The 14,683-nt window shown below is 39.4% G+C and overlaps 1 protein-coding gene across 2 annotated transcripts in view; it reads left to right on the top strand.

Annotated features, from left to right (window-relative positions):
* The window catches only part of TNFSF11 (TNF superfamily member 11), a 49,653-nt gene extending 41,869 nt beyond the window's left edge, over positions 1–7,784 (top strand). Inside the window, exon 5 of one of the 2 annotated variants that reach the window (XM_040341302.1) lies at positions 1,284–7,784. In XM_040341302.1, the coding sequence (XP_040197236.1) occupies positions 1,284–1,708 (425 nt within the window). In that variant the 3' untranslated portion in view covers positions 1,709–7,784. Of the gene's footprint in view, positions 1–1,280 lie in introns of both variants that reach the window. The other variant, XM_040341301.1, reaches the window with a different exon arrangement.
* The last annotated feature ends 6,899 nt before the right edge of the window (positions 7,785–14,683 follow it).

Here is a 14,683-nt window from a genome sequence, read left to right as displayed (position 1 = left end):
TTCTAAGGATAATATTATTGTTCTTTTTTATCCAAGTAAAGAGAATGATGCACTATAGTTATTTTTTTAAGAACACAGTTTCAGGATAAAAATCAGCTACTTTTAGGCCCCGTACACACGACCGAACATGTCTGCTGAAACTGGTCCGCGGACCAGTTTCAGCAGACATGTTCGGTCGTGTGTGCGGCCGATCAGACAGGATTCCAGCGTACATTTGCCCGCCAGACCGTTTTTGAGCGGACAAATGTTTCTAAACTTGCTTAGAAACATGCCCGCTGGAATCCTGTCCGTCGGACATGTTCGGTCGTCTGTACAGACTTACCGTACATGTCTGAGTGGCCGCCATCCCTCGCATGCGTCGAATGACTTTGACGCATGCATGGAAGCATTGACCTTTCAGTTTCGCGCACGTTGCCACGTCATCGTCGCGGCGATGGCGCGAAAACATCACCGCGCTGTCTGTCCGCGCGGATTGTCTCTCATTTCTGTATGATGGTGTGTACAGCCATCATACAGAAATCTCCGGGCGGGCATGTCCGCTGAAAACGGTACGGCGGACCGTTTTCAGCGGACATGTTTGCCCGTGTGTACAAGGCCTTAGGCCCCGTACACACGACCAAACATGTATGCTGAAACTGGTCCGCGGACCAGTTTCAGCATACATGTTTGGTCGTGTGTAGGCGCGAGCGGGCAGATTTCCAGCAAACATTTGCCCGCCGGGCCTTTCCCCAGCAGACAAATATTCCTGGACGTGTTTTAAAACCGTCCGCTGGAATCCTGCCCGCTCGGACATGTACGGTCGTCAGTACAGACCTACCGTACATGTCCGAGCGCCCGCCGTCCCTCGCATGCGTCAAATGAGTTCGACGCATGCGTGGAAGCATTTAAATGGCAGGCCCGCCCACGTCGCCGTGTCATCGCTGCGTCATCGTCGCAGCGACGACGCGGCCACGCCCCGCGTATTGTTTACGCGCGGACTTCTGTACGATGGTTAGTACAGCCATCGTACAGAAGCCCTCGGGCAGACATGTACGGTGAAAACGGTCCGACGGACCGGTTTCATCGTACATGTTTGCTCGTTAGTACCCGGCCTTAGAGTTACATATGCAATTTGGTGAACAGGTACCCATATATACAAACCTACTCTAGACATTTACCTATTACTCTTAAACTCTGAAGGCTTCTATTCCAATGTAATGCTTAGTGTTAAGTACATAGTACATACATATCCCAGTGATTTTACAGTATTGCTACTACATATTAATTCTTATTTCTTTCAGCAGACAGCCAAAGAGTAGAGCCGATTTATTCCTGGAACTATAAAGAAGGTTGGGGCCACCTACAAAATATGAGCTACCACAATGGGACATTAACAATCTTACAAGATGGATACTATTTTGTCTATGCTAATATTTGCTTTAGACATCATAAAGCAGTAATGAAGATTTCCCAGAATAACTTGCAACTCATGCTTTACGTCAAAAAAGTGACTAAGAGTGGAGAACGAAAGACTTTACTGAAGGGAGGAAAATCTGAAGTTTGGTCAAATGAGTCAGTATATAACTTTTATTGTGTCTACACAGGAGGTGTCTTCAAACTGGTTGCTGGGGAGGGGATACTTATTGAAGCCTCTAATACAGCCTTAATTGACCTTTCTCAAGAAGCAACTTATTTTGGGGCCTTCAAGATTCTTGACATATTCCTCTAAGACCTACTTAGTATTCTTTTTAGCAAGTATAAAATGTAGCAGTGTACCTTTTTCCAAACTGTTGGTCTGCACTGTCCTGAAATACTGGACATAGGTCCTGAAAAGATAATTATTTTAGTAGAGGTAAATGTTATATTTATAGGACAGTAAATCTCATGTGCCTTATTTATTCATCAAAACATTTTGAACAATCTTCCAAAAGGGAATTTTTCTGTAAATATATTGAGGGCCTATGTTCTGAGGAAGTTTTTTGTAAATACTCATTATTCTGAGTTCAGATATATAGTAATCATGCTGGCATGAGATTCTACTTTGTTGATATATGTTTTTGTTACTGCTCCAAATGTACAAAGCATGTAACCATTTCTTTGTTATTGTTAAATTGTAAATGTTCAGGAGTCATACAAGCCCTTTCACACAGGTTTTCCAATCCGGACCACCTGTCAGTTTTTGAGGCAGACCTGATCGGAAGCTCCATGCAGCTCTATTAGAAGGTGGATGTAAACTGACCTACAGTTACAACCGCCTATCTCTGAGTCTGTCCAGGTTCAGAAAAAAATGCGGAAAAGGATTGCATTATGTTCTATTTCTGTGAACCTCAATGTGACAGATCAGAGATAGGCTGATGTAAACAGACAGCAGGGTACGTTTAAACCCAGCTTCCCATAAAGCAATCATGGGTCCGCCCATGCCCACCTGACACAAACTGAAGGGGCACAGATGTAAAAAACTGACATTCTGTGCTGTTTGGCTCCAATTCAGCAGGGAACCTACTCACAGATCCCCTGGTGATCGGAGCAGACTGGCTCTGTGTGAAAGAGTCCTTAGAGTGCTTTATACAAGAATATATACAAAAGTTTATATTTTAGTTTTAAAGTTTATTAGTTAGCATTTTATATATTAACATTATGGTCACATGAAAAGCTGAGCTCTCTACTCAGAGGGTAGCTTCACTCTGAAAGTGGAGACGTAAAAAAACAAAGAAGAGCTAAACACGGGAAATATAAACAAACATAAATAATGATGTTTTGGTACCGTCAGGAAGTCAAGTGGCATGGTCATAGCTTTTCATGGAAATAGGACACAATGATGTAGGGTAGGCTATCCATGTTTTGCTAATGTATTATTTGTTCATCTTTGACATTGATTTGGATATGGTTTTAGAACAACCACATTTTAATGATGTGTTGGTTCTCTTGTTGCAAATTCACCCAATCTTTTTCTGAGCACAATTGCATTTTGGTTTGATTTACTTTATGGCTAGACCAGCTTAAATTTTAAGGTAAAGGTGGGTTATCGTTTCCTTGCATTCTCCTGAAGGAGCAGATATTGCCTAAATCTGTCTGAGTAAAATCGTTGAGGCCTTTTTTTTATAAGGAAATTCTAATTTTGTACACCATTTACTTGCTTGACACTTTTGTCAGCCTGTAACCAAGCCATATGCCACTTTTTAAAAAGGATCAAACAAAGATCTAACTGGCATACTATATAAATAATGAACTTGAATGTTTGAACAAAAGTTTTGTGTTTTACTGTAAAAAGTGCTGTATTCATGTCCATGTATGCCCAATTATAAATATGACATATTTTAATAAAACGTGGCACAAACAATTAGAAAACAGCAAATGGCAAACTGGAAAATTGTTAAACTGACAAATTCTCCCAGTAAACAAAACCATCCAACATGCTTTCATTAATTGGACAAAAAAGGTAAAAGAACACATTTTCTAAAAGTGACATATACAGCTTTCAACATCTTATAAAAAGCCCCCAGTATATTTCCAGGAAGAGGCAATGAGGCTAATATTCGTTCCGAGAACATGTGTGCATAATTAATTTCCCCTGGCTTCGGGACTTCTTGGGCAACCTAGATGTAAGTTTGGATGTAGATGGCAGAAGGTGCTAATTCTGAAACGAATACGGTCAATTAATACAAGTGTTCAACTCATTGTTGCATTATTCTGACAGATCAGGACCAACAAAACAAGAAAATGTCTTGTGTAAGGCAATTGATCCTAACAAAGCAGTAATGCGTTGGGTGGTCTTGTGCTTGCAAGCAACAGTCATGGAAGTCTAGCTTTGTGCCTACTGTTCTATCTAGGGTTGCCAGATTTATGTAAAATAAAGGACCGTTAGTAAAATCCACAGTTGCTCATGGCCTTAATGTCTGGTAACAGGAGTAGGAAACCTGTGATTTATTTTTCACTGCACTGAGATTGTGTGGTGGCCTCAATTCACACATTGTACAGTGTGCTTGTGGTGACATGCAGGTGGTGCGTGTATATGAACCATGTCCATCCATGGATTTCCCACCATGCTAGAGAGGAGAGAGTAGGGGTCTTCACTTTGTTCAGGAGTTCCCCTAGCTCTTCCCTAGCCAGTCCAGTCAGACAACTGGCTGCAACAGAGAGAGCACTGCTGGCCAAGAGCTGAGCAAGCGGCAAACCTTGACAACCTACCTACTTTGCTTACTTGATACTTATTGTGTCTGCCATACTGATAATTCTATCCAAAAGCAAGTTGACTTACATCAGCACAAATAATTAAACAGGAAATATTCACCGCAAATGTGGTTTGAATATCTTTCCCCAAAAACGGCATCTCTTTATCACAGTCACTCATGGGTAGCTTTTCCAGCTGAGAGTAGTCCACTTAGCTGCATTTTCAGGATTTGCACTTTCCCCCAGCAGTCTGTCAGTATTAAGCATGCAGTATTTAATATTTAGCACAACATGCTTTGTTCTCTTTGTCGTACGAGCTGACATTTTCAGTGAACAATTTTAACCATTCAGCTTTGCTAGATAAACTTTGTTAAGTATGTGGGTGAGTTTTGACAGGAAGAGCTTTGCTCCCACTTAATTCCTTATAGCAAATGTGTTTGTAGTAGATATGACATTTTAAACAATGCAGTTGGGTGCCAAGTGTACTGAATCAATTAAGAAAATACTATTTTTTAATGTTGTATTTCAAAGTAATTTCTTTCATTGGCAATATTACTTTTTCCATCCATATTTTCAGTAATGTTCAAATAATTGTTTCTAGAAATGTATTGCTAGTTGTACTTATTATCACATACACTGCTTTTGTTTTGTTTTAATTTTATTCTAAAAAATGTGTAATGTATGTCTAATGCAGGGGCATACAATGAAACCAGGGGGCCGTGTGCAAGATCAAAAGTGGGTCCTAAAGGCTCAGAAAGGGCAATCCGATGGACAGTCAGGGGTGAGGAGAGGAGGAGAATCAGATTTCAGCTGCTTAATTGAAAGCCATATAGGGAGATTGGTGCTTGTAACTGCCCCCACTGCCTCACCGATCACCCCCGACTGTCAAATTTCATAAAGGTACCAACCAGGACTGATCATCCATGGTTACAATGTGGGTCAGAGCACAGTGCCCCCCCTCCCTCTGGGCCCTTGTGCAGTGAACACCTTGCGCCCATGGATGATATGCCACTAGTTTAGTGCAAGAAGCCTAACTTGAAGGACTATTCCAAGGTACTCCAGCCAAGGCCTATCTATCTGTCTATGTATCTGGACCTCAGCATTCATTGACATGAGGAATCGGGGCCCTTACAAACTATGACTTATTTGAGCAGGCTTCTGGCAAACTTAGCTATGAGTGTGAGGCCCACACGTTGTATTAAGCCCTCAGTGGTTTTAGGTTTAACACATTGAGCACAGTAAAGTATATATTACTCAGTAAACTACTTGGCACCCCAGATGTTTTGGAACTACATTTTCCATTATGCTCAACTACACTGCAGAGTGCATGAGCATCATGGGAAATGTAGTTCCAAAACATCTGGAGTGCCAAGGTTCACCATCATTGCTCTAAAGGATGCAGTCACTGAATGTCATATTATGACATGCTAAACCAACAAAATCTTTAAATAAATATGTGCAATTAAAGCCACCATGTTGTATAAATATATATATATTTATATATGCAACTATGACCCATAGGCGATCAATTTTTTTCGGTTTCTAGGCTAGGTAGCACTAAGCCAATGCACTGGAACAAAACCATTTGTAAAATCCTAATAATTTTAACTGCTTATTTAATATGATATTACAAAGTGAGGATGCACAGTAAGATTTAAAAACATTTCCGAGTGAATATATTATTGAAATTGAATTTAATTGGGTTACTTGCATCACTTTATTAAAATGTATTTAAACCCCAAATATATGTTTTCACTATATTTGGCATTATGCCTCACTTTATATAGTTTTTCCAAGAAAATTTCTTCTTACCTGGACATCCTGCTAGTAACAACACTTCCTCTTGCATGCTGACAATTCTAATCACTTACAGGCTTACATCACGTTCAGGCTTCAATAAGTGACTGATTTATTTTCCTATAGGAATAATCTATCTGTAGTCAACAACCTGTTCAATAATTATGCCACAAATTAGGAAGTGGATTTCAGTTGATAGTTAAAATACTGTTGTGATTTACCATGCAAACTGATCAATCGAAAATACAATCTTATTTGCGAACACAGTATCTCAGTGCTGTGCTGCCAATTTATACAAACGATCAATCGTTTTCCACCCTGGCCCATTGACTCCATTTGATTTAACTCAAATCTAAATTGGTCGTTAGGTAATATATGGCAATTCGATTTTTTGCGCATTTGTTCATTTTGATTGAATTTCACCTCGATTGGATAGTAAAATCAAAGCGTGTGTGGCTACCATAAACCACTTTCTTGCAATTAGCAGGAACGTTGTCCACCTGCCCTGCATACTAGTTCTGTTGGGTCTGCAGGAGGGCATGTGAACTGATAGACCACCCAATAGCAAAGCATCACACAGTGTAGGCTGACAACACTGCTGCTAATTGAGAGGTATTGGCTCAGTCATGCCAGCTTACAACAAGACGTAGTACATACAGTACACTCTAAATCAGCGATCTTCAAACTGCAGCCCTCCAGCTGTTGCAGAACTACACATCCCATGAGGCATTGTAAAACTCTGACTTTCACAGACATGACTAGGCATGATGGGAATTGTAGTTCCTGAACAACTGGAGGGCCATAGTTTGAGGACCTCTGCTCTAAATAGACCCAGATGCAGCAATGTTCTGTCAAGAAACCCTAGAATCCGGCCTAAATATAATAAAAACAGCATTCCAACTTCCATTTCTGTTTCTGTCGATTTTAGACATTCTTTTATGTTCATAGCCAAGAGTTATGTATTTTGCTATATGAAAGATAATAGACCTATAAACACATTATGAAACCATTTATTTGCTAATACAGTTACTAGAAAAAGTCTTTATTATAGAATAAACTAGGTTTACAGAATTTACTATCATAATGGTAGAATATATGTTCAAGTTTGTTAATAATCTCAGTTAAAAATTGTAAGTGTCTTTTGTATTTCTACATTCCATACACATATACAGTTTACAGTTTATACATTGGTGCATCATAGAATTGTGAATAATCTAGGTGATACATAACAAACATTTTAATAATTTCAAGATATGAAGTTTTTATGTTAGTGCTGACAGCAAAAGCAATATTTAGCTACATTTATTTTGCTGATATTAGTCTTGTTCTCAATATATTTTGTCATATACATATTTAATTTATATGTTTATGTGGTTTTATGTGGTTTTATGTTTCACTTTTGACTGTAAATATATTTAACTTGTGTTCGTTGTACATATCATTTTTGTATTTGCTGTTAACTGTTCATTAAATTTAATATATTTTGTTAACACGAGTCAGATTCCTTGTTTTGTGAGAGTTCATAACTTAAACATGTACTGCATACATAAGCACAACATTCCAATACAGTATATGTTTTAATTTTATGTACATATGGCTAAATTTGGAATTATCCTATATATAAAATCTGGTAAATTTTCTGGGCATCATGATTCCTTCTGCCAGTTCCTACATCACTACAGGTCACAGTAGCTGTAAGATCTGATTTAATTGTGTGCATGTAACTTTAGATTATTTATTAGTAATATGTTAATGTAAAACTGTTGGAATACAATGTTCATTTGTATTTTATGCAACAACTACATCAATATCAGTATTCAGTAGAGATAAATTATTCAGGCAGTAGATGGCAGTGTTTATAAGTTTGTAGCTGCATCTATGGTTAAACTCTATATCTTTTCTTTGTAATAAAGTTCCTGTTTCCTGTCTGCAGTTAAGCAGCAAAGCCCATGTGGACTGTGCACTGTCTGTTTTGTAGGGCTATCTACAGAATTTCCTACATGTTAAGGGCTCAGGCATAACCCAGACACCTAGAGAAATGCTTAAAATCCAGTATAGCCAGCTACAGCAAGATACAGCAACAAAAAGAAGAAATGGCCAGTAACACAGCTGCAACAAAGCTTTCATTTGTAAATCTGACAAACCAGAACTACATACCTCCCAACATTTTGAGATTGGAATGAGAGACACCTACTAACAAACATATGTAAACATAGAACACGCCTCCTTCCACACCCCCTTAAAGGGGAATTAACCAAAAAACAAGGTTAATTAAATCCACAAGGGCTTTTTTTTACCACTACTATTAATTTATATTGGCTTTTAAAATGTACAAATGCAGCAATTAAGAAATTGGATGAAAGGTTTAACACTGGGAAACACTTTTTGAAAGATAAAAAGTGCATTTTATATACAACTATATGGATCAGACCAAAATGAGGGACAAATGAGGAGGAAAGATGGACAGAGGGACATTGCTCAAAATCAGAGACAGTCCCTCAAAATCAGGGACAGTTGGGAGCTATGGAACTACCAGTCTTGGAAATTAAAGATGAAAAATGCTCCTTTTAAGAGAAGGTACGTGGAGATGTATAAATTAAGTTAGGCCAGAAAACCTTTCAGATGAGTGGATAGAGAAAGACCAAAAATCTCAGAGCACAATCTCTCTTAGCAAAGAAGATGATCAAATCATACATATACTGTATGTAAGTTTGAAACTGCTAGAGAAATGCGGGAAGGATTACAATAGGTGCATGAAAGAGCTACTCTCAGCAAGAAACTGTATGTGATTAGAAAGCTATACCAAACCAAGCTGATGAAAGGCTAGGATATACAGAATTACATAAGGCACACCTCGGAAATTGTTGAACACCTGAGAGGTACATGAGAAGAAATAAAAGATTATTATGTCGCAGCACTATTACTAAGTGGCTTACCAGAAAGTTATGAAATGCTTGTCACAACACTTGATGCATTTCCAGATGATGAACTGACATTGGAATATGTTAAGGGCAAGTTTATGGATAAATATAAGCATAAAACAGAAAGCATTATTAGTCATGGTGCTTCTGTTGCAGAGTTTGCTTTAAAGAAGAAAAATAGGAATAAAAACAGTAACATGCAACAACAACAAAAAAAAACATAAACGTTTTGTGTGCAAGAAACAAGGTAATTTAAATGCAGATCGCAAAATTTGCAAAAAAGGAACAAAAGGGGGCACCAGCTAAGTGCAGCATTATTGGGTTTATTATGATTGAAAGGCCAAATGCAAACTCACATAAATATTAAATCAAAGAGCTTATCTGCAGCCATGCCACATTGGATGAAAGCTGTCCACCAGAAGAGCCACTTGTGACAGCAAATAGCATGTAGTCAGTGAGGAAGCCAAGTCCAATGTTCCAGGAGGTGAGGAGAGCCACTGAGGGACACAAGGCAGGATGTGATGTCACACCTGGGGCAGGCTGGTTGCTATGATGACGCATTTCGGAACTCCTATTGGTTCCTTTCTCAAACCAATTGTTGATTGCAGAATCTGGAAAGCTAGAATGCAAAAACAAACTGAACTACAAAAGGCCAAAAGTATGAAGGGAGAAACTGATTGTTGATTAAGGAGCTATGAGTCACTTGACAAATGTCATGAATTTCTCTGAAGCTCACAAAACAAGGCAATGTAGTGACCTTCCGAGATAACAGCTGTGCCATCACAAAAGGGGATATCTTATTTGCAAAGGCTAAAAATCAGATGAACTGCCATAAGGTGGTTAATGCTGCCAAGGAGGAAAAACATTAGAACTGCAGTCACACATAGCACAGATGACATGGGCACAGAAGTCCTGACATAATATAGAAATAAACTGAAGACGACTATGCAAGTGCAATAAAAATTAGTCCATGTGATCAAAACAATGAAATGCACCAGCTGTATAAAAGGAAAAATGACTAGAAACAGCAGATCTAAGGAACTGGACTTAAAGTGGAGGTTCACCCAAAAAAAAATGTTTTAACATTAGATTGAGGCTATTTAAGGGGAGCAGAAACGGGTATTTTTTTTAAAATCAATGCCGTACTTACCGTTTTCGAGATAGATGTTCTCCCGCCGCTTCCGGGTATGGGCTGCGGGACTGGGCGTTCCTATTTGATTGACAGCCTTCCGACGGTCGCATACAGCGCGTCACGAGTTTCCCGAAAGTAGCCGAACGTCGGTGCGCAGGCGCCGTATAGAGCCGCACCGACATTCGGCTTCTTTCGGCAACTGGTGACGCGCTGTATGCGACCGTCGGAAGGCTGACAATTAAATAGGAACGCCCAGTCCCGAAGATCATACCCGGAAGCGGCGGGAGAACATCTATCTCGAAAACGATAAGTACGGCATTGATTTAAAAAAAAAAAAAAACGTTTCTGCTCCCCTTAATTAGCCTAAATCTAATGTTAACATTTTTTTTTCGGGTGAACTCCCGCTTTAATTCATTCAGATCTTTGCTGTCCAATGAGAAAATTTACTCCAGGAAAAAAGAGGTGTTTTCTCTCTTATATAGAAGATTACTCCAAGTATACTACACTATGGGGGTTATTTACTAAAGGCACATCTAATTTGCACTACAAGTGCAAACTACAAGTACAAAGAAAATAAAAAGCAGCATTTTAGCTTGCACATGATTGGATGATAAAATCAGCAGAGCTTCCCCTCATTTCAGATCTACCCCTCAGATTTACAGCGACTGCACTTTCATAAATAACCCCCTATATCTGTTACACAACAAAAGTTAAGTACCAAAGAAACTTGAACAGCATTTGGCTCAAGTAAGCAACACATTTGGCAAAATGCAGAGTGTATTGCACACAGACAAAGGAACTGAATGTACAGGTGATAACACACAAGCGGTTCTCAGAAAGCATGGCATAATATTTCAAACTACTGTACCATACAACCCAGAGCATCTCAGGTTTCAGAAAGAATGAACCATGCTCTATGTGAGAGTGGAAGAACCATGCTGTTTGATGCAGATATGCCAACCACATACTGGGGAGAGGAAATTATGACTGCATGCTATCCCAAAATCGACTACCAGGAAAATCAACTAAAAAAGATACATATGAACTGTGGAATGGAAAAGCCCTGAATTTGAACAATCTAACATTTTCTGGAAGCAAAGCCTATGTGAACATCACAAAAGAAAAAAGGGCAAAGGGTGTACTTGGGGTACAGTAATCTCAAAAGAGATACAGAATTCTCCACCAAGATACAAACAAGGTAACCATCAGTAGAAGTGTGATTGTCGATGAAACTTCCGCGTGTTCAAAATTTTATGAACTAACACAAACACGTCAAACTGAGGGAAATTGTACATCAATGTCACATGTAGATAAGCAACAAGTGACACAGAAATAGAAATGAATGCTGACAATCCAAATGCTGTGAAAGATTAAACCAGGCCACAAGAGACTTTAATCAGGAAATCCACCAGATGCAATTGGATGATATGCAAAGACTTCTAACCCATGAGAAACAAAAGTGGATCAGAGCATTTGACAAGACACCTTACAAGAAACAGATTTATAGAATGAGATATGAAATGGGACTAATATAAGGAGTCGTTGTTGAGTGGGGGTGTTGGAATACAATGTTTATTTGTATTTTATGCAACAACTACATCAATATTAGTTTTCAATAGAGAAACATTCTTCAACCAGTAGATAATAGTGTTTATAAGTTTGTAGCAGCATCTATGATTAAACTCTAAAGCCCTGTACACACGATCGGTTTGTCTGATGAAAACCATTTCCATCGGACAAACCGATCGTGTGTGGGCCCCATCGGTTTGTTTTCCATCGGTGAAAAAAAATAGAACATGTTTTATAAACCTCTTATGGATAAAGAACCGATAGAAAAAAACGATCGTCTGTGTGGAAGTCCATCAGTCAAAAATCCACGCATGCTCAGAATCAAGACGACGCATGCTCGGAAGCATTAAACTTCATTTTTCTCAGCACATCGTAGTGTTTTACGTCACGTTGGACACGGTCGGATTTTTGACTGATGGTGTGTAGGCAAGACTGATGAAAGTCAGCTTCATCGGATATCCAACGAAAAAATCCATTGGATTAGATTCTATCAGATATCCGATTTTGTGTACAGGGATTATGTATTTTCTCTGTAATAAAGTTCATGTTTCTTGTCTGCAGTTAAGCAGCAAAGCCCATGTGGACTGTGCACTGTTCTGTAGGGCTTTATAACAGGTTATGGGCCTGGGCATAACCCAGACACCCAGAGAAAAGCTGAAAACCAAGTCATAGCCAGCTACAGCAGATACTGTAAGTGCAAGATACAGCAACAGAAAGAAGCCACAGAAAAGTCTGTAGGCCTTCAGTATACATAGAATTTTGAACAATAACAATTCTGGAAAACATAGCACATAACTTCAGTTATAACAATAGTGAGTAATGGATGTGTATTTCTGCTGCACTGGATAAAAAATCTATTTGCATGCAAAATTTGCAGACTGGTAAAACGTTCACTATTTAGCGAAGTGGCAGTGGAGCCATACCCACATTTCAGAAAACTGGGCAATATGGGCGCAAGGTGGGATGTAATGAAGTTCCCACTTTTAATGCGTCTGTTGATTATGGAGCAATAATGCCTGACCCTGTTATCTAAGTGTCCTAATAATGGATTAACATATTCGGTTACTAAAACACGAAGGCTGGACTCACATCTATGCGTTTCTTGTGCTTTTTGCATTTTGCAGACTTGCACTACAGATTGTGTTCCATAGGTAACCATGTTAAATGGACTGTAGTCCAAATCCGCAAAATGCAACAAGCACTAAAAATGCATAGGTGTGAATCAAGCCTAATGCCGCGTACATACGATCATTTTTCGGCAAGAAAAAAACGTTGTTTTAAAAAAATGTCATTTTAAATGATCGTGTGTGGGCTTCACATAATTTTTCGGCTTCTGAAAAACGACCAAAAATGTTTTCGAGCATGCTGCATTTTTTAACGACGTTTTTAAACAATGTCGTTTTTTGGGTTGTAAAAAATGATCGTGTGTGGGCTAAAACGACGTTAAAAACCTGCGCATGCTCAGAAGCAAGTTATGAGATGGGAGCTCTCGTTCTAGTAAAACTACCGTTCATAATGGAGTAAGCACATTCATCACGCTGTAATAGACAGAAAAGCGCAAATCGTCTTTTATCAGCTAAAGCAGCCCCAAGGGTGGCGTCATCCGCATGGAACTTCCCCTTTATAGTGCCGTCGTACGTGTTGTACGTCACTGCGCTTTGCTAGAGCATTTCTAAAAAACGATGGTGTGTGGGCAACGTCGTTTTAATTATTATGATTATGATGATGATTTAATGATTATGATTATTATGATTAATGAGTTGGAAAAACTTCTTTTTTTTTTCATGCCGAAAAATGATCGTGTGTACGCGGCATAAGGCCTCATACACAAGGGCAGAAAAAAGCACTGACTTTTTTTTTCTTTTTTTTATGCACCTCTATATTAGCCAAGGTTTTTTTTGTGCTAAACCAGTACAGTCTGGTGCAGCTGTGCATAGAAACCAAAAAGATTCTATGTTTTATTGTCAAAGCATAAAGTGATACTAAAATCTTGTTTTTTTTTGTTTGTTTTTTTAAATAACAAACGTGTTATACTTACCTGCTCTGTGCAGTGATTTTGCACAAAGAAGCCCCGATCCTCCTCTTCTCGGGACCCTCTTTGGCTCTACTGGCCCCTCCCTCTTGTTGAGTGCTCCCACAGCAAGCAGCTTGCTATGGTGGCACCTGAGCTGAGCCACAGCTCCCTGTGTCCATTCAGACACAGAGCCGCGATCTGGCCCTGCCCCCTCTCTCTCCTCATTGGCTCACTGACTTTGATTGACAGCAGCGGGAGCCAATAGTGCTTCGCTGCTGTCTTAGCCAATGAGGAGAGTGAGTCACGGGCAGCTGAGTCTCTCGTGCAACATCGCTGGATCGGGATGAGGCTTAGGTAAGTATGAGGGGGGCTGCTGCACACAGAGGGCTTTTTATTTTAATGCATAGAATGTATTAAGATAAAAAATGATGCCTTTACAACCTCTATAATTGAACAAGCTGAAGTAAGAAGCTGTTTGGCTACTTTGCAAAGCTGCACCAGGTTCTGTGTGCACCAGTTTTAGTAAATCCCCCCAAATGTGTCCCTGCACATTGTGGTGTTTAAATTCTTATCTCAGCCTATTGTTTAGGGGCATAAAAGAGCACCATTTCTGCATTTGAAAAGGAGCGGAATGGCATCATTTTCGCACACATACCTGTAGCTAGAACAACTAAACAATCACCATACGTGCCTAAGTACATGTAAATATGGACAACAGCAAATATTTTTTACAATGGTTGGTTTCCGCTAGCTCCTTGCAGAAAGATGTAGCATAGGTGGGTGTATTTCTGTGTGCTTGTAGCCTAAAGGTGGTGTAACACCTCTCTCTTATTATTCCCAAAGTGCAAATGTTACATCAGGATTTTTTAATGTCCTTCCATGACTAGGGAGGAAAGGCCTTGTGTAGGCTCATCCCAAGGGCATTTTTTTTACTTGTGACCCTCTTACTTTGTCCTTACTTTTTCTTACTTGTTTGCATTGGTATAGGAAAGGGCCCCCTAAAAGTGTTTGGAATATGCTGAGATATGAATCCCTGCCCTGCACTGCAATTGCCTGTGCTTTTCTCAGATACCCTAGTATAGTCACAAATGGGCATGACAA

This window comes from Rana temporaria, chromosome 2 (assembly GCF_905171775.1).
Source record: "Rana temporaria chromosome 2, aRanTem1.1, whole genome shotgun sequence".
NCBI lineage: Eukaryota > Metazoa > Chordata > Amphibia > Anura > Ranidae > Rana > Rana temporaria.
Note: the sequence above shows the minus strand (reverse complement) of the source record. Positions and strands in the feature narration are given on the sequence as shown.